Raw genomic sequence first — 27,429 nt, forward strand, 5'->3', positions numbered from 1 at the left:
CTGGTGGAGCAATCATCTTCACACACAAACATGTAGGCAGAGCTTCTCATTAACATCAACGTTCCCTACCAATTACTGTGTCACAACATAGGGACACTGTGCCACCACACACAAGTGACACACAGATTGAATTTTTTTCTGCCCTCAGGGAAGATAGTAAACACCTGTCAATGTTGCCTGAGTAGTTACCGTTATGCATGGATGCTACACCATGTAGGTTATCTATATAACACACACACAGGCCATACATATAGACATCTCTCAGTTCAAGCTGAGAAGCAAGCAGACATAGAAAAAAGCCATTAATTTAACTACCCTGAGCTGGAGACACATGATGGTCGTACTCCCAAATTTGCATTCGCAAGAGCACAAACAACATTTGTTATTCTCCCTTAAAAATAAAAACACACTGCAACAGAAATGTATGTCCTTTATTAACAAATTTTCAAAATAAATCTGAAGAAAAAACATCTTTGGTGACACTATCTATAAAAACAACCTATCTTAGATGGTAAACCTATGATGTTATACAGGTTAATGAAGTAAACCAAATTATATGGCTTTTTAATTTCTCATTCTCTCTTTTCCTCTCATTCACACACTTGCTTTAGGTTTAATTGCACCATGTTGTCAATAGTCAAACAAAGGGGGGGAACACTTTGAAAAAGATGTGGCAGCATGGTGAAAACATTGGTAATGCATTAGAAAATTTTTCTCAAAAATGTACATTTTATACAAAATAAGGTTGTACTTTTTGTTTGTTTTTTTTGCTTTACATATGCCCACCTAAGAATTCCCATTTCAAGTTTCCATTCCCATCACCCACACACTATACATATTTTCTCTCAAAATAAATACACAGGATTATGTACAAGGTCGCAAGACCCACTGGATCATCACTAATCCACTGCAAAACAGTCACTAAAAAGATCATGAAAAAGTGGGAGAGAGCACCCAAAAGCATCTGATAAGTCCAACAACCCCCCTTAATTTAACTCCAACTTAAAAAAAGAGCATAAAGACAATTAAAATAGTGATATAAAGGCCAGCTGGACTTAGTTTTAAACAAGGGTGAGATGCACATCGTTTTGGAAGGTGCTGTTTGGTCCTGCTGCAGGTGCCAGCCGAGGTGCTGCCAGGGCAGACCGCCAGCGAATTACTCCTCTGAGCGTAGGGCGTCACCGCCAAACCCCGCATAGTGTCCCAGTGCCACCCGTCAGGGCCACCTCCCTGCGTTAGCCCTTCAGCAGCGGAGCCAGCCTGGAAAAGGCACCAACCCGCCCAACCACCCCTTGCTGGAAGAGAATATCCAATTGGAGGAAATGATAAAATTGCAGTTGATCGGTATAGGTGTTATGACAACCATGGGTAGTTTTTGTTTTGGGTATGGGGAGCGATAGAAAAAGGAGGACACTGCATTTTATGCTAGGAAACTTAATGGTTTTCCAAAAAAACCCCTATGGAGTCTACTTCTAGCTGGTTCTTTCATTGTTTCGGCATCAAATGATCATTTCCATTCTTGAAATGACATGTTTTGGTAAATGAGCTATTTTAAAAGGCGCTCATTGGTGAAAGATTAATTTCTTTGTCAAAATTGGCTCTAAAAAGAAATTGAAATCTGAAATTGATCAAATCTATGATGTTTTCAAACAGAAAAGAAGATCAAAGCGCTTGATAGCCATGCATTAGCACACTGGTGTGTTCATTATGAAATGGTTACAAAGCTTCAACATTCACTTTTGGAAAAAGTTATGGTAATAATTAGAGCTTTTCACAAAATAGAAAGAGGGCAAAGAAAATCTTGCACAGGCCCAAGGGCCTGCAAGGAGCGCCAGGCACTTTCTATCTTGGAAGTTTGCCCCTACTTTTGTGTCTCATTATTCTCATTATGAAACCCTCCTCCAGCAATAGATCTCATTCAAGTTATAACTGGGAAGGGTTTCTCTCTTTCTTTTTTTTTTTTAATAAATTCAATTAAAAATTCATCAGTTCTTCCAAACTCTAATACCTATTTTTATTCTGTTTTAATGGCATGGATCTATTCACATTCATCCATCCATCTCACCCCTGATTAAATTAAGGTCAGTAACCTTTACAAAAGGCCACATGCGTAACACTCAGTCAAGTCATCAGGCATTCAAGTACCTGTAAAGTAAAGGCTAACATAGCCTGCTGTTAATGAAAAATAAAATAAACCCTACAAAAGGAGCAACAAGGAATGAACCTTGTTTCAGCACCATCTGAATTAAGGGGAAACAAAAAAAAAGAATAAAGAACCATTAACACACACACAGAACGTGATAAAAGGGTGATTTCACTTGCTAAAGAAACAGAACAGCCCTATGCACCGCGGATACACACAGGAGGCTTGGAAACATGCCTGGTGTCCTTGGGAGCACTGGCTGATAACACCCGCACCCTGCGCGGTACACCCAGTTTCTAAACTGAGTCTGTATCCAGCTCTTCTCCCGACCTCCAGCCCGTGGACACAGAGCTGTGGCCATTATCACCACTGGCCGCCAAGTACATTCCTTCCTAGGGAGACGGTTAGGCCTCGGTAACGTGCTCCAGAGAAAAATGCCCATACCTATCCTTAACTCCCGTTCTGGAGTTAAGCCTTTTATTGTTACTTGTTTAATTAGCGATCTGTAAACAGAAGGAACCTTGAACCACGGTCAGAGCTAGCTTTGCACAGTCTTTCAGCCACCCAAAAAAGGACATTAACAGAATGCCAAACAGCTTAAAAGCTTGGCCTGACTTGCTGCACGTTGAAAATGCTGAGCTACTCCCATTTTACTAAAAACCCAACCCATATGTTCCCCCCTAAATACAACCCTAGCAGAACTGCAGTCCTTGTTTTTGCAGAATAAGAGCCCAAGGGGTACCCTTCTCTCACCCTGCTGGGCTCCTCTTGCTGGTGACAGACCTATTAACTATTCCTCAGAGCTTCAGACATCCTTGTGGACACATCCACACACTTGCCCGCAAGCCAGGACACGAGCGAAGCGGGAGCAGTGCCAACCTCAACCAGCGTTGGACAACATTTGCCAAAACCAGAAGTCTAAGGAGAAGACATATTCCAGTCCCCAAAAGAGCTGCCTGACTTTCGAAAGAACGGGGCATGGGAACTGCTGAGAAATTCACCCTGGAAAACCAAACCCCTGGACTCTGCCTTTGCCTGCAAATAAGCAAGTGCAGAACTGGCAGCAAAGGGAAGCAAAGTTCAGGTTTTATGGGATTCAGGGAGCTGAATTAGCAGCTCACCAGAGCTGGCAGGAGGATATCCTGCTCCCCTTCCTTCCCTGTTCCTGTCTATATATCCTTGCAGCTTTTCACATCTCTCCCCATGCTGATTTAACTTGCTAAAATGGCATAAAAAATCCAGTAAATCACTGGACAGCTTTCTGTGAGTTCATTGAGTTAAAGGGGCTCATGGAAGCATCTGATGGGCACCAGAACCGGCCAAGGGTCTGAGGTGAGGCCACGTGGCCAGGTCCTGGGATGGGCCAGAGAGCAGCGCAGGTGGGGGGTAAAGTGGTACCTCTTCCCCTCAGCAGCAGGTCATGGGCTAGAGTCCCTCTCACACATGATTTGGCAGATTCCTTTAAAGATTTGGTTCAGATTTAACACAACATGTCAGGAACTGGATGCCTCTGCCCTAACTCGCGTGTGCTGTTCAAGTATCACAATGCGTGTGAAAAGCAAACCATTTTTTGCGAGTCTTTATATGTCAGCTTGCATAAAAACAATTAGTAATATGCACTTTTCACTTTCAAAGCCACTTTCAGTTCAGGAATTCTGCTCTTACCATCAACAGTAGCTACCTAGGCTTCACAGCGTTCCCTCCACAACCAGTAACTATTATTTTTACAAATGAGGAAACTTGAGGCATACCTCAGTTATGGTAGATGCTTAAAGCTGCTTAATAAATCAGTGTCTGAACCTGAAATTAAAATAACAATCCTGGTCCAAGCACCTTCTTATTACTCTAGCTAGTCTTCACCCCTGTTACTAGACAGCCTAGCTACAAAGGAATGAGGTATAGAAAGATTTGCTGGTCTTCTTTTGGGCATTGACACCAAACCCTCTCACTGTGACTTTAACATTGTTCTCACCAGTGGCTATTGTTACAGTATACCCCAAAAGGTTTTTAAAGTGCTTGTTGTCTTAGTAAATTGGAATGGTATCTTTCTGAGCTAAATCACCGCTTTTGTTTTAATTCTCCAATTTAACGAAACACCTAAAGAGGCAAAGCACTACAGAGAAGTAAACAACTGCAATACTTCTATTTAAAATACTTCCATTTTAAATGATAATACCATTTTTGAGCATCAGCAACATCTGTATTTCATGGCAGATTTTTTTGTCTGAATTACCCTGCTTCAAGTATATTTGGAAGAACTCGCTGCCACCAATACCAAATAATTGACAATGCAGTTTAATTCAGATGTCCAGACTCAAGGAAGAAATTTCTCCACCTATTTGCACTTCAGCAACTTCACAAAAAAAAAAAGCCCTGCCATGATTTGATTTCATATAAAACAATTTGTTACAGGCTGAATTCCTGTGTTTCAAGCACTAACATGTCTTCTTTTTTGCCCAACAACCCTTCCAGCCCACAGCAGTGCTTGGAGATGGGGAGGGTGATTTGGTGTGAACCATTCGTAAGAGAGTAGATGGCACTGAATTCTTGCTGTGCATGAAGCCCTTTCTGTCCTCAGTGTTATTGGTTTGTTCCTTGGCAATAATGCTCCTCTCCCCTTTAAAAACAAGGCTGACTGTATTTAAAAAAGATCCCCAAACAGAAGGATCTTAACTCTAGTTTTATGCATTGAGAGTTCTCCAAGTTTTCTGTCTATCCAATGGAATTTTGCTATATTGGCTATTGGCTTGTGGAAAACTCAGAAGAAAAAAAAAGAAGTCAGCAGCAAGTGAAAAACACAGTACTTAATTTCTGTCCTGCTCATGCTCCATTTTTTTCTGTAACTGCTGCATTTTCTCCCTGTGAGATTCAAACATTTAACTTTGCAGGGGAAAATGAATGAAAATTGCAATCAAATGCATGTGAGAAAGAAATGGCAGCTCTGAAATATTCACAACCAACACAATTTTGATTAAAGAAAGAACTCTGTTTTTAATAGTTTTTTTGATCATTAAAAAAGTTTAAACCTGCATAGCAATCATTTCAAAAATAATTATTTAATGTTCCATAATGAAACTGTACACAACCTAGTCTCGAGCGACAGAAGCCTGTGAGGTGGTTTGAAGCAGTCCAGAGCAATGAACCCCTGGGAGCCGTGAATCAGCTTTCCATTTTCAGGTATTTTCTGTCCCTGGTACAGTCTGGCTCCTTGTGTCAGTGGATCTGCGCTGGGCAGGGCGAACAGTTCAGTCCCCTCAGCAGGGCTCCTCAAAGTCGTTCAATGTCTCGATATTTCTTCCTCAGAATGGAGACCTGGTCTTTAAAGAGGACAGGGTCGAGCCTCATCTGAGAATGGATCAGCGGCATATAGCCAAACCAGCTGGCAAAAGTGTTCATGCAGCTCTGTCGCTGGGCAAAGTGGTCGGGGTCAGCCCAGCGCGAAGCCCTGGAGGTCTGCACGGAGAGAAACGCAGAAACCAGCCGTCAGCGTTGACGAAACCACCCAAAAGGCAGGAGGTCCAACGTCATGCTGTGACAGGGTTTGAGGTCACCCCGCTGCACAGCGGCAGCAGGAGGCTGAAATCTAGCCGGTGGCTATTTTCCAGCCATGGGAATGAAGCTATGCCCGTAGGAGGAGCTGGCCACCTCGTGGGCCCTTGCTCGGGGAAGAGGCAGTGCGCGGAGGCGACCTGAACCCTCACTGCCAGCAGCCCTCACCTGGAGCACAAGCACCTCTGGGCAAGCCTCCCGGAGCCTGTCAGCACACTAGCTCACAGTCTTTCTCTTTCTTTTTTTAAACCCACAAGCTATTTAGGAGAGAGGAGAACAAGTCATTAAAAAAAAAAAAACAGGAACAAAAACAAGGACACCATTTTCCACTAGAGGTACAAATCCTAGAACCAGCTGCTGCCCATGGCCTTCAGCCATAAGAGGAAAACACTGCGAAATTATTACGGTTTGTCAAGTCAAAAATGCACTTCTGCGGTCTAGACCTGCAAAAATTTATACACAAGTAATTCCAAATTGTTTGTAATTGAGCTCAGTGCCACTTCTTAGGTGCCTAAATCTACTTGCATATGTAAATGTCCTGCATGTAAAAGCAGGATGCTTCCAGAAATCAGATTGGCTGCGAGTAATATGTAAGACAGAACAATCTTAAGCATTGAGAAAATAAGCTGAAATTGCAGAGACATCTCATTAAACTCCAATCTGAGGAAAAGACCACAGGTTGCCTTTATGCAAAACACTGTGGCCTGATTTTCCAAAGCTCAGAGCAACTGTAATTCCCATGAAAGTCCACAGAAACTCAGCACCTCTGAAAAAAATAAGACCCTAAAGCTTGGAAGCAGTTATTATTCTCTATCTGTACCTAAACTACATGTATAAATATAATGAAAGTTAAAACTACTGTTTAAGAGAAACTATGAATGCTGAGAAACTACTAAGTTGTTTTGTGCCACTTTCATGCATTTCTACAGGATTTTACTTCTATTTCCACTATGTTTTAAAAACAAATAAAAATTCATAAACTCAGCATGTGTTAATTAAAATGTGAGGAAACAGGTAGTCACGCAATTGCCAAAGGAATTTGGTACCAGACTTGATCTTTATCCAAGGCTTGTTCAGTTTAGCTAAAGTGGTAGCTTATAATGTGCATTGATTCCAGCCTCTTGATTATACACAGCCACTAAAGAGCAAGCAAAATCTTGCTGCTAGAGGATTACAGCAGACGTGCTGGCCATTAGCAGTGAATTTCCATATGACCATTAATCTCTGTCACTACACTGAGGTTACAATAATTTTTTATTTGTCTTCCAAGGAGTTATGGGCATGGTCCACTACATTTCCCAAAGCTGCAGGAACAACTTATCTTAAAGAGAGAGTTATAGTTCATGGTTAACTCAAGTCACCAGCTCTAAAAAAAGAAAAATGCATGTGCAGACTGCGCAAAACAGCCAAAGCACGGCCCTGTGGACTAGTGAAGCTCAAACTGGAAGCAATAAGAAGCTTCAAATGGCACTTAATTGTTAGTATTAGGTCTCTTGGGTGCCCAGACGAGTCAGAATTGCTGAATATTATCTATAAATCAGATTAAAATGCAGTGCCAAATAGATGAGTCTCCAGCCTGGCTTGGGCACTCCTCAGTCAAAGATCCAGCATATTGGGTAATGCTAATGGAAGGAAACGTGAGGGGAAAACAGAAGATCCCTAACTTCTCCTATCCCTTCTTCCCCCAGTAACCCTTGTACAGGGTGTAGTGCTGATCATGGATACCGTGGCAGCACAGATGGGAGGTTGTTTAGGACTTGCAGCTTCTGTGCTCTTAATCCCATCACTCGCTCATACAAGGCAGGAATAGTCCCCCAAACCTACCAAGCACCTGTGTTATTAAAAGGTGCATCCACTTCTGCAGGGGCAGAATATTTATCCAACGGCTGGAACAAGCTCTAAAACAAGCATTTCATGGCAGCTAGTGGGAGATCATCACTGTGGAACAAAATGTTACTTGTGGGAAAAACTGTTTAAAACATAAGTTACCTCTGTTGTTACAGTCTAATGTCAGTGCTTTAATGACACTATAAACTTTTACATAGCATGGGTATGGCTCTGTACATTACATTCATTAATAGTAATTAAAAATATAAAATCTTTTTAGAGTTTACTTCTGCTTCTAGCATTGCACGACTAGGTCTTAGGTCTAGAATATTTAATTAGTAAACTGAAGTTTAAGCAAATTCAATTACCACAATCAACCCCACAGTCATCAGGTCCATGAGTTTGGGATCACCATGCGCAGTGATCCTAACTGGAAGACTACTGTATGTCGAGAAGTTGGTGATCCACGTAACAGATAACCTGAGGAGGCACAGGTCCCTGTTGTGCTGCTCATATCCCTTGGCCACAAGATAAACTTAGCCAGCTAACAGTGAAGGGGCACACAGGCAGCTCCCACTGGGTGTCCACCTTGGTGACCTCCCGTTTATCTAAAAGCGAAGCAGCATGTTCTCATGTGAACACCTTTCGCTTGATGAATAGAACTGTTTTTTCCTAAGAAAATCCTGTAAGAGTTCTAAGACCAAAATGTGGGTGAACCTCACCATGGATGGGATTTGCATAGCACCATGCCCTGACCGAGAGGTCCATCTTCTGCTGTATCATCTTGCAGTTCCCAGCATCAGAAGGGACATCAGATTTAATTGCTAATCTTTTTTTCCACTTCTATCTTTGAATATTCTAATTAAACATTGTATTGTACTTAAAGATTCAAATGGATGTTCTTTCTTACTGAGACCTAGAAAGAACTGGTACCTACCCTGTGCATACCACCCTAAAGAATACAATATGAAAAGACTATGAAGAGAAGCTGTCATCTACATGTAGATATTTGCTATTTCTCCTTTTGGATTTTCTTTCATTATAATAAGCATACTTAAAGTCTGTTTACAGTTCTGTTAAACTAAAACCTGCAAAAATACAGCAGAATTGAATTTATTCCATAAGTCTAACCTGGAAGTCAAAAAGTTGTATTAACAATATATCTCAACAGCTAAAACATGCTGTGGATACATACCTGTCCCATCATGGTCTCCTTATACTGTTTTTTCTGTGTTACTTTGATTGGAGGCAATTTTGTCACGGCTGACACCAAAAAATTCATTAGAATGTCCTCACAATTGGCCAGTTGGTCCACCATATTCTTTAGGCTGGCAGGCAGGTAATGAGTGTACAGGTAGTGATAATATCTGGGAAACCAACAGCAGGGTTATTAATACAAGTCACTTTTTTTTCAGGGACTATGAACTCCAAGGAATTCCTGTCCCAACTGAGACACAAATTTTGTGTGCAAGTCTGGATATACCAGATCCATTCTTTGGTCTCATCCTCCAAAAAGAAGGGAGAACAAATCAGTATCTCATCAAGGCAGTAAATAGTGTTATTGGAGAAACAAAATATTTGCCTATTTTTTTAACCGGGTTGAAAGAAATAGCGCTGCCCTAGGTGTAAGATAATGGAGAAGCAGGAAAAAGAACTCCTCCTGCTATATATGTTGTGATAGCCAACACTGATGAATTTATTCTCCATTTCTTCTTTCAAAACTGTGTCAAGCTGGAGAGAACGTTATTAAATTGGCCTACTATTGTCCTTCTTGTTCAAATCCTTCTCCTCTGGGCCTACATTATTCCCTTCAGCCCCTCTTTTCCTTTATAGGGAAGAGGATCGGGTATTGCAGAACTTGTTGACTTTCTCTTAAAATCTGGAGAGAACTTCAGTCTGCTGAAGTCCTAACAACAGGCATTTTCTCCAGTCTGCTGCACTGCTCTGTGATGTGCCCACTGCACTACGTTTCTAGAGTAGCCAGAAGACTTTGCAGACTGCAGCTGTCAGCCAACACTTACCCAGAGCTGGGCTGGAAGTAACCTCCTTTCTGCTACGCTACAGGCCATTCAGCCGAGCAGCTTAATGAATTCGGGAACTCTTTGAAGTGTGTAATTCCTGATGTTAAAAAGAGCAGTCCAACTGCCGCAAAATACAAGTGACTTCAAAGAGACCCAGCAAGCGCAATAATGATTACCAGATCCCCAGAGCTAAACTGCAAACTTAAATTATTACCCCATAAAAAGTAGACCCATTTATTATCTTTCCATTTTTCCCCCTCCCTGGAAGAATGCTCTTAATTCCCCCCATACTATTTTGTTTAAGACAGAAGGAAGACAGCAGATGCTCTGGGTTCTTACTTGTGGTAAATAGCAGCTCCTGTCAATACCATGGAATAGTCATTAGTCCATTTGGAGGTATAGCCCCATCTCTCTTTAGTGTTGTCCCAGAAGTGGCTGCGAGCAGGGTATCCTACAATCCTCTCTGGAAAACTCTGCCAAACTGTAAAGGCAAAATCCACCTGCAGACAAAGGCACAGGCCAAATGAATAGCCAAATTGTTTCAACAAATGTCAACAAAACAAAATATTACCTTGCCATTAATTCATAATTCAGAATCTTGAAACTGTTACAAAACATTAATTCTATGTATTCATCAGCAAATTAAACTGACTGCTTGACATTTTGCCCTATAATTATGCACATTTTAATGGTTTCTGTTAAAGGAAGTCTAGAGAATCACCGCATTACATTAACATTTTCAAGCTTGCCCTTTACATATCAAACCTTTTCAAGTTACAGAAAGAATAGGTGTAGATGCATGTATTCATAGTTAGATGCACTAGAGCGGTAATAGCCATGTGGTAAACTGAACCTTTTGCATATCTTTATGCACCTCTCTTACCTACTATTTCAGTACTGTCAACACAAAGCTCTGAAAATGAGGAGTCAAACACTTCAAATTATAAGGGTGGCTCAGAAAGATTAAAACAAGCAATCAGTGTGCAGTCCTACATTTTCCTTCTGTTCCAAGCCTTTGAGGTACATGCACTTCATGTTTTTAAGACTGTCTATATGGCAGAGGGTTAAACTCATATCTTAAAAAAAGCAGAAGATACCATTCATTCTACATTCCCATGTAGTTATATAGCTCTAGGAGCCTGTGCTCCTAAAATGCTTGATACACTAAGAATCACAAGAAGATTTTTGTCTTGCTGTAACTACTTTAATAACTCAAATCTCTGAGAATTGAAAGGGTGACAGGACACTGCTAACTACCAAACAAATTTTAGAGACAACAGGAAAGGAATGATTGAGGTAGTTTGCAGCAGGCTCATCAGCACTGGATTTGAAAGGAGTTTGGTAAAAATACATACGGAAAGCGTTTTTTACCAATGTAAAGTTTTTTGGCAGTCCCTTCATTTCAATTTATGTTTTGCAGCTCAAACTAGCCCAAATTTTAAAAAGAATTAAAGACAATTCTAATTGCCCCAGTCAAAACCATGCGAACAAGGGATTCATTTCTACAGTGCATACAACATTCTCTTTCAGTACCAAAGGGACTAAAAGTTTGCTCAAAAATACTTGAAAAACCTTCCAAGAATACAGCTTCAGTCAGGGTTTAGAGGTTAGATAAAGAATAGCAGCTATGAAAACAGTTACATTTCGTGTGATTATTGTCAGACTTCTCTCATTTACAAGTGTTTTTATGAAACAGAAGAGTCGCACATGTACTGGAACACAAAGTCAGGAACTGGTTCTTTTCTTTCAAGTTGTTTCAAGGAATCTGAGGCCAACTAGAAAGACAATGTGCACAAACCAGCTATCATTGTGATAGTTCTGATCTCATCCAAATCAATACCACATGAAAGCACTAAAGGTTTTCTCCCTGCAAAGGCCTTTCCCATAAAACTGACATCTGTTTTCTTTAGAGAAGTTGGAGAATCTCAGACTAAAATAAATACCAAGGCAGCTACATCCACTGTCCTCGCTTGAGCATTTAAATATGTATCCTTGTACCAGTGAGAGGCTCTAAAACAACTACCCTATGGGAAATCTCCCTTCACAAACTGCCCCCCCCCCCCCCGCCCCAAGTTCTTGTCCTGTTATTTTCAGCAGCATTATCACTCAACTGATCAGCAGGAAAAGGCAACAAGTCTCTTAAATCTCCGTATCATTTCTAACCCATGCTGATTTCTAATAACTTCCCATACAAACATCCCTCTCGGCGTGTGGCAGAGCTCTTCGGGCTGTTCCTTGCACCAGTGGAATTACGCGTCAATCCCTTGGGGACAGAAACCTTTCACTAACCCTAGAGCTGCACAGAGTGGAAGACGTGTCTGATAACTGTTCCTCTAGCATGGAACATGATCATGTCTGACCACATTTCAAAATTGTCTTCCATGGGCTTCTCCACAATGACCCCATGTGACAAGCCAGTTTCAAGTGAAGTTTCACGCCAAGCATTTCCCATGTTTGAGACACGCTCTTTATTTACACAAACCATATGACCACTGAACTGAAGTGAGAGAAAAGCCCCAATTCTTCAAAGTGAACCACCTGCCCTGCTGACCTGGGCATCCAGGCACAGGCATATTGAAGCTAAAAGGTCTGCGCTAACTGGAGGGGCTGGCCAGCTGCTTCTCTTGGCAGCCCAGGCGCCATGGGGCTTGCAGAGCTAATATCCACACTGCAAACATGGACTATCAGCAGCCAGCTGCTCACATGAGGGAAAAAGCTACAAAGAAATGTGGACGTTGTTTCATCCAACAACAAATATTTGTATTTTAGAATGTTTAGCATAAAATATGGCCAAGTTGAATGAGAAACGTTATTTATTTAACATGCATTCCAGAAGCCTGACTGACTCCAAAGCCTGGATGATGACTAAATACCAGGCAAAATAAAACAAACCTGCAAATCCTCATGGGATCAACAGGCTAGATTGCTGTAAATACCACCACCATGCAGTGATGTCCCCGACAGGCCTACCATGGCCCTCAGTGCAGCTGAGACATTTACCCTTCATCCTGAAGAACAGCCTGCTTAGGAACTCCAGGCTTAGGATAAATGCCTTCTATTTGGGAGCTGGGGTTTTTTGGCCATGTTGGACTTTGCACACAAGTGCTTTGGTAGTAGCTGTACTCTTCCTCATCTAGCAGGAAGCACCAAGGTGTAACCTTGAAACCAAATAGGTTCCATGCCAATGACTTCTTCCACCTGTGCAGCAGAAGAAGGCTACAATGGCTCCTCCTGGAGCAGACTGACCAGAGCACAGCAAATCCATACTGGGGAGAAGAGCGGTTGCAATCTCATGCATTTACAACAAATTCAGTGAGACCTTAAGGTTTACAGCAGTGATTGCTGGCTAACATTAGACGTTCCTTCACTAACAAAGAAGCAGTAATGGCATCAGCGAAAGGTCCACATCACTGACAAGAAAGTAGTTTTATGAAGGTAGAGTGGGGAGAAGGGAATGTACATAAACATGAAAAAAAGGGAAAACACAAAAGAAAACTGAGTTTTTCAAGCTATTCCCTGGCCATCATTAATAATGTATTTCCCAAATATTGCACTCTATATAAACTGTCATCGATTTCCCCCACAGTTCTCAGGAAGTGGTTCCAGAAATCAATACTCATCCCAGTTGTAAAAATTGGTTTTCTACAGTATCTTTCTTTTCTTAGCGCAATCTTGCTCTTGGCAGAAACACTCCAACATCTACACTAGCAAGGATCTCCAGTTCTATGGGATGACACAAGAGTCAGTGAGAGAGCATTCCTTAGCAAAAATAAGAAATCCTGCATTAGGGTGGAAATACTGTCTTCTGGAGCAACAGCAACCCCCTACTGCTGACACCCCTTCCTCCCCACCTACACCCCTACTGGTAATGTGTGGGGAAAAAGAGCTACCCCAATCAGCAAAGCGAGAACAGAGTATTAAAGCAGACTGCTCTTGGCTGCCTATACCCGCCTGCAGCTATGTGACTAAAATAATAAAGCACAGAAAAACCATATGCTAATGATGAGCCAATTAATCAGGGCGAAAAGCTCCTCTGATGGCAGGCGGTGGCAGGGCTTCTGAAACAAGTGCAGCACATTAAACCTGAGGAGCGTAGCAGGAAATATTTTAACACTTGCTCACTGGCAAACCCAAGAGAAGAGCCCCTCCGCTGTGCTCAGGGTGAGCGGAGGAGTCAAGGAGATTTCCAAGACAACAGAGTCCTTACCTCAGTGGTTGAAAGCACGGTGTCCTCATCCAGGCTTAGCACCGCATCTGTAACTATGTTGTCGTAGGGTAGGAAGCGACTGCTCATAACCTGTGGGTATCCAGGGCAGGAAGGGGAAGAAAAAAATCACTTGAAAGGCTCATTTTCAAGGGGAACACTCTTTTGTTGCTCATTCTCATTTCCTTTCGTCTGAGGCACAGCGCGTGTCTCTATCTGATGGAAAGGATCCCTCAGCTCAGGAGTGAAATACTGTCATTTTCATCACCCCAGAAGTCAACTTACATCTTATACCTGAGGGATTAATTTCTGAACAGATGTCTCGCTTTGGAGTGGGCTACCTTCCTTATGTGACAAACTGTAACTGTACGCACCGATAACTAGAGGTACGTACAGATTCTTTAGGGAGGATTTTCTCTGGTAGCTAGGACTGTCCCTCTGCCCTCCTACAGGGTACAGAGGATGAAAGATAATGAAGTGCTGTAAAGGACTTTGTAGCATTCATAAGGTTACACAGTTGGGAAGCTAACGAGTCCAGCTTGTATGTCCAGGGCTTTGTCTATCGATGGAAGTTATACTGCTAGCGCAAAGTGCTACAACTCCATCTCTGTGCACTGCTGCTGTATCGACAGAGCTGCTGTCAAATGGAGCAACTTCTCCCACCAGAAAAGGAGAATAAGCTAAACAACATGAGAACATTGTATCAGATGAGCTTCACATGCATCAGGAATTATACTGGTATTGTTGCGCCATTTTTAAAGTCGCGTTCTTAAGTGACATCACGATATGCACATAAAATGCATAAAATGCACAATGGGCTTTTAAAAATTGGCCATGATACTTCTCAAAGCAATAGGAAATAGATAGGAGAAAGCGATCAAAAAAGTAACAACAAGAAATGAGAATCCATATGGTTTCTTTACCAGACTAATTAGCACCTTTTGAGAATTGATGAATGGAAATAAAAACACGACACTATTTTTTTTCCCTCACTTGCTAGGAAAAATAGCCTGACTAGTTAATAGACATTTTGCTTGTGTATACACAAACGAGTAGGCTGCCTATGCTTATCTTTTGACAGAGAGCTGTAGAGGGTGTCATTATTATTCTTTGAAGACATTTGTCCAACTTATTACACCAAGAAAACACTACAGAAATCAGGCCATGTAAGAGGAAATCACTGTGGAAACAGGGACAAGAGATCTACGCCCAGATCCAGAGAAAGTTCTGTCTCCTACGCTCATTTGGTTCACTGTGTCCTTCTGGAGAGCATCTCTTCATTGCTACGAGGGAGAGGCCATCGTTGTGAGAAAGAGGTGACCTGGTAGGTGTTGAAGGTTTTGCTTTGCTTAGGCAAAGGCAAAGCAGAGGAAGTGGCCATAAGGACTGGAGTTCCCATCGTAGCTTTCTCACAGACTGTGTAAAATAGGATTACCCATGCATTTGTTTTTGTTGTTAAAGCTCCCTGTTGTAAAATGCGTGTGATAACACATCTTGATTTCATGGGGGAACAGTGAAGAGTAGGTAGACAGAGACCTCTGTGACCCCCTGGACAGAGTAACTCTGCCTGCCAATATGCTTCAGTCAAGTTCAAATGTGAAAAGCAGTTCCTTTGTACAACCTTTGAATTGTACTGCTCTGGCTCTGCAAGCCTTGTCCAAACAGCTTTTCTGCACAAGAAGCCATTTGGCATATGTTGGGATATTACAGAGAAGAGACTGTCCACTATAAACACACCTTTGTGTACTCAGGAGACTTATTTGTAATCTAAACAGTGCCCACGCCAATTTCTACATACCCTGTCGAAATGGTCAAAGATTTTCTCCTCTATCTCACCTCTGCAAGCTTTCCAAAAAGAAAGAAAAAAAACCCTACAATGTCCAAAAAGCTCAGAAATTACTATAGCTGTTTTCAGCCACAGCTCTCCTAATACTGTTTACATGGCTAAGGCAAGAGCCATTAGCTGCCAGCTTAGCAGGGCCCTGGCTTTTCCCTTGTTAAGTCAACTAGGGAAAAAGAGCGAAGACAGGACTGTAAATTCAAAATAGGATTGTACAGCCAAGCAGCTAAAAATTCACTTTGCAAATGCAGAGCTTGAGAAGCAGCTGATAGGAGATCAGAGAGGAGACCAGCCCAAATGTGTCTGCAATCAGTCCAGAGGCAACAAGCCTTGCTCCTCTAAGGCCTGGCTTTGGAGAGGAACCATCCACTCCAGTGTGGATTAAAAAAAAAAAAAAAAAAAGGCCTCTTCTCTCATCTGGGTGCTGGTTATCTTGACTTAGTGCAAGTGCAAATGAGCAAGTATGTTGCACAGTAAGAGATGTCACAGTGGTTTTGTTCCCATGTGAGTGTCCCTGCCTCTTCTTTTTTTGCCTTGGGATTCCATCAGTGACAGCAGCATCCTGCAAGGCCATAAGAGAAGGTACTTTTCAGAGGCAGGTTAACGCATTCATTCGCATCTCTTCCTCTGCTTTTGTGCTTGTAACTGATCCTTGGGTCTTGCATCTGACTGCTCCAACTGAATGAATTCAGCTGCATCACTACTTTTATGCACTTGCAGATGGACAGAATCTCCAAAGATGGGGTCAGCACTACGTATCCTTCAGGGCACACTTCAAAACTGGGTCCCACCTGCGAATCTCTGACTCACAGCATTAATTACCAGGCTGATGATTACTGAGAGCACAAACCTCGTGCATCAAACATGAATCCATGATCAAGTTGATACACAGGGCCATGGAAAAGAAAGAGGCTGTCACACATCTGGGAACAAAGCTTTCACCAAAGCAGTTGGAAAATAAATTCTGGTCCCACTGGAGAATATATGCAATTTTTTATGATGCTTCTCTCCACCTACCTTGCTCTCTCCTTCAATGACTATGACAGGCACAGAAGTGGCAGGCCAGCGGTGTTTGGCTGGGAGGGGTTTATCACAATTCCATAAAACGATAATCTGAAAAAGAACATTGGACCGTGATCCGAGACCTTCGGGGCAACGCAGTTCAAACCCTAAGGACTCAATCTCCATACAAAAATGTCAAATTCAAGTTGGGAATTTCAAAATCAACAACATGATATAAATCTGTATAAAAATAACTCTTCCAATGGTAATTTCACCCATCCTGGCTGTATACAACATACATCCTCTAAAACAAACACAGGCTGAACAGGAACTCAGGAAGTCTCTAGCCCAGGTCACAAGGATGTCACTGATCTACTTTGGCACGCATTAAAGGCTAAAGCTCTTGTGACTCTATGCTGTAAGGTGGTGCTCCTACTGAACACCCTAGAGCTTGTTCTAGGGAAGCCAAAGTCCTGGCACTGCTGAGACTAAGAGCCACAGGCGGAGGAAGGAAGATCATGTAGAGGCACTTAAGGCACAGACACTCCCTGTCTGCAACACATGCAACCCTGATCTTCAAAGTGCAGCTGCTATTTTACCTGTCTCATGAAACAAATCCAAGGGGTTTTAGTTATTGTCTCTGTTGCACTCACACTATACTTAGAATTTGTTATTTTCCACGCACGCAGATCACAGGCAGTAGAAGCCTCAGAGAAAAGAGACATCAGAAAGGAAACAGGTGGGAAACTATATTGAGAAGGTCTGAAGTCAGTAGGCTCTTCACTCTTGGGACAGTACTTTTGTCTCCAGTGTGATTGACAGGTAATAAATAGTGTTGCTTACCTGTGCACAGTACTGGGACTTGGCTACAGCAACCAGGAGTTTCAGCACAGGCTGAGATTGGGAAACCAAGGGAGTTACTGCATGGATTACGGCAGTGAATGTGGAGAGAGGCTTCAGACCTGAAGCAAAGAGATACAGGTTCAGTAAAGACAAAATTGCCCCATATAAGTAGAGATTAAAGGACTCTGAGATGGAAAAATAATCTACACATAATGAAAACCTTGCCATATTTTATCAGGCCACCTCCTTTAGTCTCAGATAGCAGTCCCAGATGCTTCCAAAGAGATCACACTTCCCTTTAACTGCCGTGCCCTCTGAAATCCCTGACTCTGATACAACTACTGCCTTTTCTTACTCACTATTTTCACAGACGCCCTATTGACATCTAGCTTGTTCAGCCAAATTTCTTTCTTGACACTGGTTCTGCTTCCCTGCCAGGCTCCACAGTTTCCAGAAGTTTGTTGAGTTTCCTCAGTCCCATTGCACCCTCTGTCAGATTTTTCTCTTTCTCGATGGATTCCCATCCACACTCATCTTCGGTTTCCTCCTGAGCTGATAATTTTGCTTGCATCCTTGTCTTCCATTTTGACATTTTTGTCTTGCTATGTTTTCCTTTTCTGCCTAAAATAATACATCCTACTTGCTTATACCCTTCATTACTGCTTTCAGTCTTATCTACGTTCGTCTGTGTGGGGTCACAGTCATTTTTCATCAAAATTCCCACAGAAACTTCTTCTCCTTCTTTAACATGGTAACTGTGATTTTTTAGCAGGTGGGCAGTACACATCCACACAAGTGGGATGGTAAAGGCTATGCCGAAAGTGGAAGCAGTCTGGTAAGTGGAAGCAGTCTGGTAAGTAGGAGCACTTGAGACTGCAGGCACATTCCCTTGCAGAATTCATCGTTTAGTCTCTGCTTCAGGAAAAAGCCATGGACCTATGTCCTATTCAGTCCTTCTAGCGGGACCCATATGGAGACACACAGCATGGGGAATAAATCCCTATCAACTACCCACTCCACTAACAAGTGTCATGAGTAAATTGCCCCTTATTTTCCAAGCATAAATGAAAAAAGAAAGCAAAAAGCTATTCCTTTTATGTCCTCCTGGGCCACAAATGGGTCTGCAACTCAGGCACTGGTTACTGGTAACTGAAAACTATGAAGGAACACAAATTTTTTTTAAACCTTCTTTGCAAGTGATACATGTGGATGAATCAGAGACAGTCCAGTCTACAGTGGGCAGGGAAGATGACTGAAACATGATAAACCAAAGGTTCATCATTCATTAACTAGAAATGAATGGTAAGTCATTTGGCACACGCTACTCAGAGATCAATAATAGACCAAAAACCATGAGAGTATAGCAAGGATTCACTCACCGAGATTAGCATAGTAGTAAGGAAAATCTCCCAGATATGAGGAATACTGTGGCAGTACAAATAACCCTCCAGGATGTTTGTTCCATATTAAGCTGTTACGTGATATGTGCTTAAATATTCTGTCCTGAATAATCTGGAAAACAAGAGAGGCAATGATTTTTAAATAGATCTTAATAGCCACTGGTAGAAGCTGCACAGACTCCAGCTGACTGGAATCATCACCCATCTTGTAAAAAGCAGCAACACACAAATCACTAGGCATTCCTGTTTAATCTCTCTTAAAATGACACAGAACCTGTACACTTCAACGCCACTTCAGCGGCTCAGGCTTTGTGTAATAGGTTTCAAAGCACCTCATTAGTGTCTGTGGTCACAGGGACCTTGCAATTCACTGCAGTCCGTATTTAAAGTCAAACATTTTGCCTTTTAGAGTAACTTACCAGTTGTAAGCCTGATTAGTTCATTGTCAGCTGTACTATCCAGAACTCACACAAGACAATTATTTGAGGATGGTATTACAAAGCTAGGGTTTTCGAGGTGATAACAAGAGCATTCAAAAACACAAGGACTTTCAGCAAATCAGGACGCACTAATTATTCATTCTTGCTTAATTATAAAGGGTTATTAGTATTCAGACACATCGCTGATTCCATGTCTCAGTTCTGTAACAGTTTCTGTTGGATGAAATAGAAAAAGAACTTTCGGCAACAACTATCTATCTTTGAGGAGGGCCACAGACATCGATTCACAGATTTTTAAGACCAGAACAGATTGTTAGGTCATCTACTTTATCATCTGGAATCCCACAAGCCACAAAAAAGAGATAGAGAGCTGTACACTTATGTGTATTTATGAAACTAATTATAGTTACTTCAGATCAGTTGCCAGTATGCATAGGTTCATACACCAGTGGAAGCTTTTTTAAACTTGTTGCAAAGGCATAACAAGATTCAAGGGTGCGAAGCTAAAATTGGACAAATTCAGCCTCCAAGTAAGATGCAACTTTCTAAGTGTGAGGGTAATAAAACAACAAGACCAACTTATCCAGAGCTCTGATCCCAGTGCTTGGTTCCCTCAAGCATCTTTTAAGGGTTATGCTTTCAGAGAGCTGTGTTTACCTGGGGTGCAAAGGATAAACACAGCAGTCCACAGCACTGGATCTCAGAGTGTCTTTGTTGATTCATTTTCCTCTGGGAGCTCTGGGGGAATTGCATTGCCTCTATCGCTTACAGCTCTTCATGCAGTCAACCGGGGCTTCAGATGGAAGCCTTCAGGGTCAGGAAGGATCTTCCTCCCACCAATCTGCTAAATCTGGGCTACACAATCTTACAGATTTGCCTTCTCCTGAAGTATCAAATGTTGGCCAGATCTGGAGATGGGACATTGGACAAGGGCTGGGTGGTGGTTAAGGAAGAATTTTCCCTCGGTCAGCTAAAGCAGGATTTCCTTGCCTCCTGCAGCCAGGGGTGATGCTCATCTTCTGCGATGCACTAAGGAGATTTCACATAACTGGTAGTTTTTGCATGGCATGGGGCTCAGATGCCAAGAACACATTGGGTTCTCCTAACTTAACATCTTTGGTCTTAACATAGGTATATCTGGGTGAAGCCTTATGACTTGGAAGTCAGATTAAATCTGATCCCTAGTTCATTCGGGCCTTAAAATCTGCAGAACTACAGAAATAATATGCCCTCAGAAAAGGAAAATCAAAAGCAAGCAAAAAGACCCAAACAACATAACCCAAAGAGCAGCTGCTGGAGTCTAAGCAAGCTTGGAATATCTACAAGCAGTTGAGTTCAAGGACATTTGGTCAATAGAGAACATGAATAAATGTTGCCACAACCAGTGGTTTTCCTGGAATTTTTGATTGCCATGACAAAAAACATATTAAAACACAAGTTACCTTGTGCTAGCGAACCCAGAGCTAGTGGCCATGTATGCACTGCTAACCTGGAGCAAACGGGAAGTGTTTGTATGTTTGTGTTAATTGTAGCTTGCAGCCAAATACCATAGCTAATATGCAGTAATTTTCTCACCTTTCTAAGCCTTAAATAACCTTTTTTTGTGGGGGGATAATAGAGTTATGACTGTATTTCCATCACTGATAAGAGTATATCTGAATACTTCTGTTTGGAAAGTTAGGCATATCAGTTGTCAGATCTCCTGCATAGTAGCGGGGGAGCGGGGGGGGGGGGGGAAGACGACGACTGCTGTTTTTCCATCTGCAAGTTATGCTGCTAAACAAAGACAGAACCTGGAAAGTACATATTTTCAAGTGTTTACCACACAGCCTAAATATTACAGCTCTTTCCTCCTGTTTTCTCAGAACTGGGGCATAATCAGATAAGGAGAAGTCTGCGAATTTACATGGTCAGGGGGTTTTCACAGACGGCACAGTTTTCCATGGCACTGGTAGCCAACAAGGCTGCAGGGGAAACACATGGCTCCCATTCAACACCGCCTCAGCGCGCCGGGAGCGAAAGCAGCTCTAACACGAAGCAGCCCCGTGATGCCACGCGATAGAGGCAGCCTTCACTGCATGTCAGGCATACAAATCTCCCTAATACTGTTACTCAACAGGCTGGGGAGCTGACCCGTGTAATAAGTCACCGTTAACAAATGGGAGATTAATTTATCACACTCCTGGCCAACGTAAGAAATCTAGCTGTCTGTAATGATAGAGAGGAGAAAAGACAAGCTGGCAGAAAGAGAACAGGGAAGGATAAAAAAGATAACACGGAGGACTAATCAATTAAAATTCAAAGTATATGATGTTACACGTACTGCAGAGACAGATAGCAGCTCTACCGTGTGTCCAATGATGAGGCAACACAGGGATTTTAATAAGAGAAAGAAGGGGTTAGGATCTCTGACCATACCTCCCTTTTCTTTTTGGAGTTCATTAATGGTGCAATGCCCCCACACATTAATTGTGTCTTTAAAAAGTTCATAAGAAGCAGTAATCATTGCCACTTCTTAGTACGCTCCAGTCAAGCATCAAACATCTATTATATGTACTTTGCACTTTCCTTCTCCACTCTTCTTCCCGAGGGGAGGACTGAGTATCCTGCACAGGGATTTAGGTATGTTTGGGTTGGCTTTTTACAGAAGACACAAGCGGAAAACGTGCAGAGTATGCTGGAGTGTGTGTTGGGAGGGTATTTGCAGCAGCCCATCGCTCTCTGGCTCCCACTTGCCAGCCTGGGGCAGACCCTAAACCAAAGCCCCTGGACCAGGCAGTTCCTCAGCACCAATGACACAGGGCTACTGGTCAAAGGTTTCAAACCTCCCACTTCAGGCAAATGAGCTGTTTGGCCCAGGCCACCAAATGCTCTGGAAAAGGACTTTAGATTCTGACTTGATGTTTTAACAAGCATCCAGGATAAGAGAGAGGAGCTGTGATATCTTTGCAGACACCTGAGTTGGTGAAGAATTTTTCTGTACTAACATCCTCATCCCTGGACATGTCACAGCGTTGCAGTCAGAAGACAGATTGATTATTCTGATGATATTTAGCACCATCAGAAGACTGTGATACTACAGTGCTATAACACAAGACAAATAAAATCCACCAGAAGAACAGTCCTGCTAGGAATTTACTCCCAGGTATCAGATTTTAAACAGAGGATACGCTGCTAGCAGACTTCTGACATCAAGAACCACTCTCAACTCTTTTATTCCTTTTTTAAAGAAAGTAACTCAAGACTTTACTGAGGCAACTTTAAATGTAAAATAAATACCTGTTTGTATGAACAGAACCCCTCTTAATCGTGTTACAAACGTTGAGAGTCCTGAATTAAAAAAAAATCTTCAAAACAAAACCACTCTTGCAAACAGACAAAACCCAGAACACAACTTCAATACCAAGCATGCATTCCTTGGTTTCATTAAATTAAAACTTCCAGGACAGTTTCTGTTTTCTCTTCAACTTCTCCCCTCATAGGGCAGACTGCACCTTGCTGGCTGCCCAGCTGGTTTGAGCTTTATTTCAGGTTTTGCTGCCTGTCCCTTTGGCACCAATGGCCACATGGGCCACCATATCCCGGTGAAGCCCTAAAGATGAACTCGCTTGTGTCAGAGCCTGATGTGACGCCAAGGCTCAGCAACGGCAGGTAACATCCCCATGGCATGGCCCCAGCATGGCAAGGAGAGAGGCAGGGAGGAAAGCTGGGCTGCCCTCTCCTTTTCGTAAATCTCTAATGATAACGGTGCGTGCAGGGATGGGGCAGAGACGCCCAAGGCATGAGGCACCCTGATTGACTCTAATAGTACTTCTATCGGAATAAATTAGACCCGGGGAGGGCAAGCCCTGGCACAGGCCTTCCGGCTCAGTTAGTCTGATTCTGCCATGGTTTGAGGCTCTGATAATTACCGCTACCTCTTCAGCACTCACAGAGAGCTTGAGGATGTGGAGTAGTTCCCAACAGGCAGGAGGGATGGGGCCATCCTCTTCTCAGAGGAGAGGACAGCGTTGCATGGAGGCAAGGACAGCTATGCCAGGGGCTCTGAAAATGTTCTCTGGCTGGTTTTCCTTACTAACACAGGCAAAACCTAAGGGACTATCTTGCAGCAGCTGGAGGTAGATCAGCCATGATCAGGCACTGCAGGCCAAAGCGCAGGCAGCAGCTCTCATTTGCAGTTTTCAGGGCAAAGCAAGCACAGAAGGCAATGTGGAGCTTTACAACTGTGCACAAAGACAGATGCAATTGCAGAAGCATTAGCATAAGACGAATACATTTGCACCTACAAAGTGAGGAGCTTATGGTGGTAAAAGTGTGTCAAAAATTTATGTGCAAAATTGCAGAACAATTAGAAGAGAAACCTGCTTTTGAAATTGTAGCCTGGGCCCCTGCTTCTAAAGAGTCTTTCATCTCTCCTCTGTCTCTGAATTCAGAAAGGATTCTCTCCACATTTGAGATCATCTGTCTCACTGTTTAATAGCAGCCTAATTATGATTATTTCTTAATATTTCATAGGGATGATCAGGACTTTCCCTTACCCTGTGTGTGAAGATAAGACTTGGTGATTTACCAGTTCCTGTTTTCCTTCAGCCAGACCAAAAGCCCCATCAAACGGCATCAAAATATTAAGAAATGGTAGAAAAGGAGCTTTACAGTAATATTTTTTCCCAAAATGAATTCTAGAAAGGTTTCTTAAAGAATCGCATTCATTATCACTGACAAGAATAGTGATTCATAAGCCATAAAGCCCTGTGAAGGCAAGATCACAGACGACAACTTTTCCATATGTGGGATAGCTCCCATTTTTCACCAGGTCCATTTTCTAACATGGATTCCAATAATGAAGAAAGTATTTCTTTAGGGGAGAAAAGCTATCAAGATGCGCATTTTTTTTTTCCAGTGACCAATCCCACATCATGAAAGCCAAGGTCCGACACTGGCCAAGCGCAGGATGGGCTGGACAGGTGAGGAAACCTCGCTGTTTGGCACGGTCCCGGGTACCTTTTACTTACCTCTAGTGTAGTCAATACAATCTTCTCAACTGAAGAAAAATAAGCCTCCCACAAGAACTGTGTCTGCTGTCTAAGTGCTAGGATTTTATCCTGATGGATAGACCTGATTGTAGAAGGAATCTGCAATACAAGACATAATATAGTGGTTAGCTTCAGGAAACACTGCAACCTCATCAAATTAGTACCAAGCTGCACGGATTCAGTGCTCCCCAGCACTCCCATCCGCTAACAGGTAAACCAACAGGCAAAGCCTTGATGGGAAGGAAATGACGCACAACCCTGTATGATCTCTGGTACCGGCCAACCTTAGAATACATGAAAACTTCTCTATGTGCTTTCTCCCAGTTTTTGGCTGTTTCTATGGCAGCAAAAGCTGCCTCTCCCGCACTCCTCTCCCCTGAGCTGTGGCGTGGCACAGCAAGGAGCTCTTCAATAAATCCCTCATGCAAAATGCTTTTCATGGACTGGCAGTTTAACAAACTAGCACCTGCAGGACTTGAGAGACCAACAATAATCTCCACTCTCAAAGTATATTAAAAGGATCTGGAATTGCGTTTACCACAGCATGGCAATGCTAAGTGCCCTGAGGTAAACACAGCAACCTCTGAAGCAAGACTCTGTTTTTTTGGAGCCTGTGGATCAAATTGCATTTTACTAATTATTGTGGGTGGAAGGCACAGCGCCTCCCACCACACCTGTTACTCACAAGCGAAAACAATGCTTCTTTCTTCCTCTCTCCATTAAAGCAATGCTTTAATTCTGGTATGAGTTGCCTTACAAATAAAAACCAAGTAGTCCTACTGCAGTGCTTGCTGATTAAAAAACCTAGCTGCTCACTGGCTCCGAAGGGGAGGACTCCATTTCTGCTTTTTTTCCCCATTCTCACTTCTTTTCTCCCTTCCCCTTCCACACTGGAGGAAACCTAATGTATACATGTGTCAACTTTTAATTTCCTAAGATCTCAACCGAGGCCACCTGTGCACTACTTTGACAATGCAAATGGACAGTATCAAGGGAATTTCACTGCAATTTACTCCAATTATAAGGCCTGCTGACAACTCCAGAAAGGCATCTGGGATATTTTTCACACTTATGTTCATTTATTCTAGGAATGAGGAGCTGTGCTTTTGCACCTTCTTTTTGGGGATTTCAAATTAGGCCACCTCGTTCTCAGTCACTCATTTGTCGCCAGTCTTTCACCTCAGTCGCTAGTTGTGAAAGCAAATAGCTTGGCTGTGTTGCTTTCTGCTTATCCCTGCTCATCGTGAAGCTTACCTGCACCCCAGCGCATCCCCCCCTTTCCGGAGCAGAACACACTGTGCTTATTCCTGAAAGATGCAGAGTGAGAGCTGGCAATGATTATTATTTGGTTTTGTAGGCTCCTGAATGAAATGGTTTCATAAGAAACATTTCGCTGAGGAAAATTCAAAATTTTAATAATTTATATGTAATGCATTTCCACAGGACTCAGTGAATTCTTTACTGCATTGTTTGACTGCAAGTCTGGCCACAGCTTCCGGCAGGAGCTCAGCTCCACGGAGCTGCGCAGCGCCAGATATGACAATCTCTGCTCTCTAAAACCTTAATCTAATACACTGATTAACTCTATTACAGAATTTGAGCTTATGGGAGAGGAAGAGCTACAGCAAGGGGGAATAGAAGAAAATGGTCAGAATGTCAAAGACAGTATCAATCCCTTGCTGCGGTCCTTCTAGGTCTATATATAAAATATTCACTGCAAAACAAGTATGAAAAGCTCAAGTTAAAACATGCATTAGTACGTGTTTTTCTAATCAATTACCTCATTATTCCAGAATAGAATATAATTGTATCAAATTTTATCTTTTGGGGTGAGTATTCTTTCTTTTCATCATTTTTAGAACAAGGGTCCAGTAAGTACAGGGACACTGAACATCATCTACTGGCTGTACACAGACATGCGTACAATCATATACCTGTGATCATTACCAACAGCAAACACGTGACCAAATGCACTTCATAGTGGCAATATGGCATTTCCCCCCCCAAATTAAACATTTCATTGCATGACGTGCAACCTCACGTGTGTGGGCATATGTGAATGAGCAGGATATAACATCAGGACTCACTCTCTGCTATGCTTTTTGAATGTGAAGGCTGCTCTGACCATGAAGGTTACTGCAAGAAGTTATCATTGTACAGACTACAGTGTGCTTGGGTGTGCCTGCAAACACAGTGCCAAGGTGAAAAAAAAGCCTTGGTGCCTGCTCTGTTGCAACAGCTGGAAAGAAAAATCAGAGCTCCCGTCTTACCTGCATTTGCCTATTAGTTATTAATCTGCTTGTCCAGAAAGACAGGTGGGGAAAATGATGTATTACTACTAATCTGGCAGGATTACACTGGAATTATTAGAACTGGATGACGTCTTAATAGAAGGTCATTTTGGTAATAAGGAGGGGGAGGAGAAAAATCATGCTACGCAAATAAACGCAGAAAGGCTGGATTAAGCTTTCCTAGTGCTATGAGGAGGAGAATATGCAAATAAAAACATCTGAGCTGCTCTAAAACAGGAAATGAAAAACTGTAACATAACAAAAACATTTCCCAGAGCAGACATTCAGGCCTTCTGCCAGCTCTTTAAAAACACTGTTAATAATGGCGCAGTAGCTGTTCAATATGGAAGCAGCTGTGAAGAGAACGAATGGCATGTTACAGGAAAGCATGAAGATCAGCAAATTATTATTATTTGAAGAGTGAAATAATTTTGCTCACAAAAAATATGCAGTCCACAGAAGCAAAAAATCAAATGTCCCTTTCATATTTGCAGCTTGTTACTCATTAATGACTATAGGTAGCACTTCAAAAGGATTGCTAGGCCAGCTCTTTACAAATATTTACATCTTTAGACAAGTAAATAGGCATCTAATGAGATTTTCAAAGGCACTTCATTTTTGGGGAGCCAGGACACCTGTACCTCGAGGGCTTCTCTCCATAGCTGACAATAGCTTGTCACTTTGGAAATGAGCTGAACGCCACAAAAACAAAAGCCCTCTTCCCCTGCAACGAGAGGGCAGTCAGGGTGCAGCAGCTATCGCCTTCCAAACTCCTTCCCTGACGCTCCATCTGCAAAATCCATTTGTTGTAAAAAAAAAAGTTCAAAACATCCTGC

At 42.4% G+C, this 27,429-nt stretch overlaps 1 protein-coding gene across 2 annotated transcripts in view; it reads right to left on the reverse strand.

The window, feature by feature from the left end:
• Nucleotides 1-413: 413 nt before the first annotated feature.
• Nucleotides 414-27,429, reverse strand: part of EXT1 (exostosin glycosyltransferase 1) — a 191,487-nt gene continuing 164,471 nt past the window's right edge. The window contains exons 4-11 of one of the 2 annotated variants that reach the window (XM_026110092.2): nt 24,282-24,401; nt 18,809-18,941; nt 17,430-17,548; nt 16,602-16,697; nt 13,748-13,837; nt 9,880-10,040; nt 8,715-8,886; nt 414-5,596 (exon numbers count right to left, since the gene is read on the reverse strand). In XM_026110092.2, coding sequence (XP_025965877.2) covers nt 5,411-5,596; nt 8,715-8,886; nt 9,880-10,040; nt 13,748-13,837; nt 16,602-16,697; nt 17,430-17,548; nt 18,809-18,941; nt 24,282-24,401 — 1,077 coding nt within the window. In that variant the 3' untranslated portion in view covers nt 414-5,410. Of the gene's footprint in view, nt 5,597-5,631; nt 5,950-8,714; nt 8,887-9,879; nt 10,041-13,747; nt 13,838-16,601; nt 16,698-17,429; nt 17,549-18,808; nt 18,942-24,281; nt 24,402-27,429 lie in introns of those variants that run through there. The other variant, XM_064507825.1, reaches the window with a different exon arrangement.

Source organism: Dromaius novaehollandiae, chromosome 2, assembly GCF_036370855.1.
Source record: "Dromaius novaehollandiae isolate bDroNov1 chromosome 2, bDroNov1.hap1, whole genome shotgun sequence".
Classification (NCBI taxonomy): Eukaryota; Metazoa; Chordata; class Aves; order Casuariiformes; family Dromaiidae; genus Dromaius; species Dromaius novaehollandiae.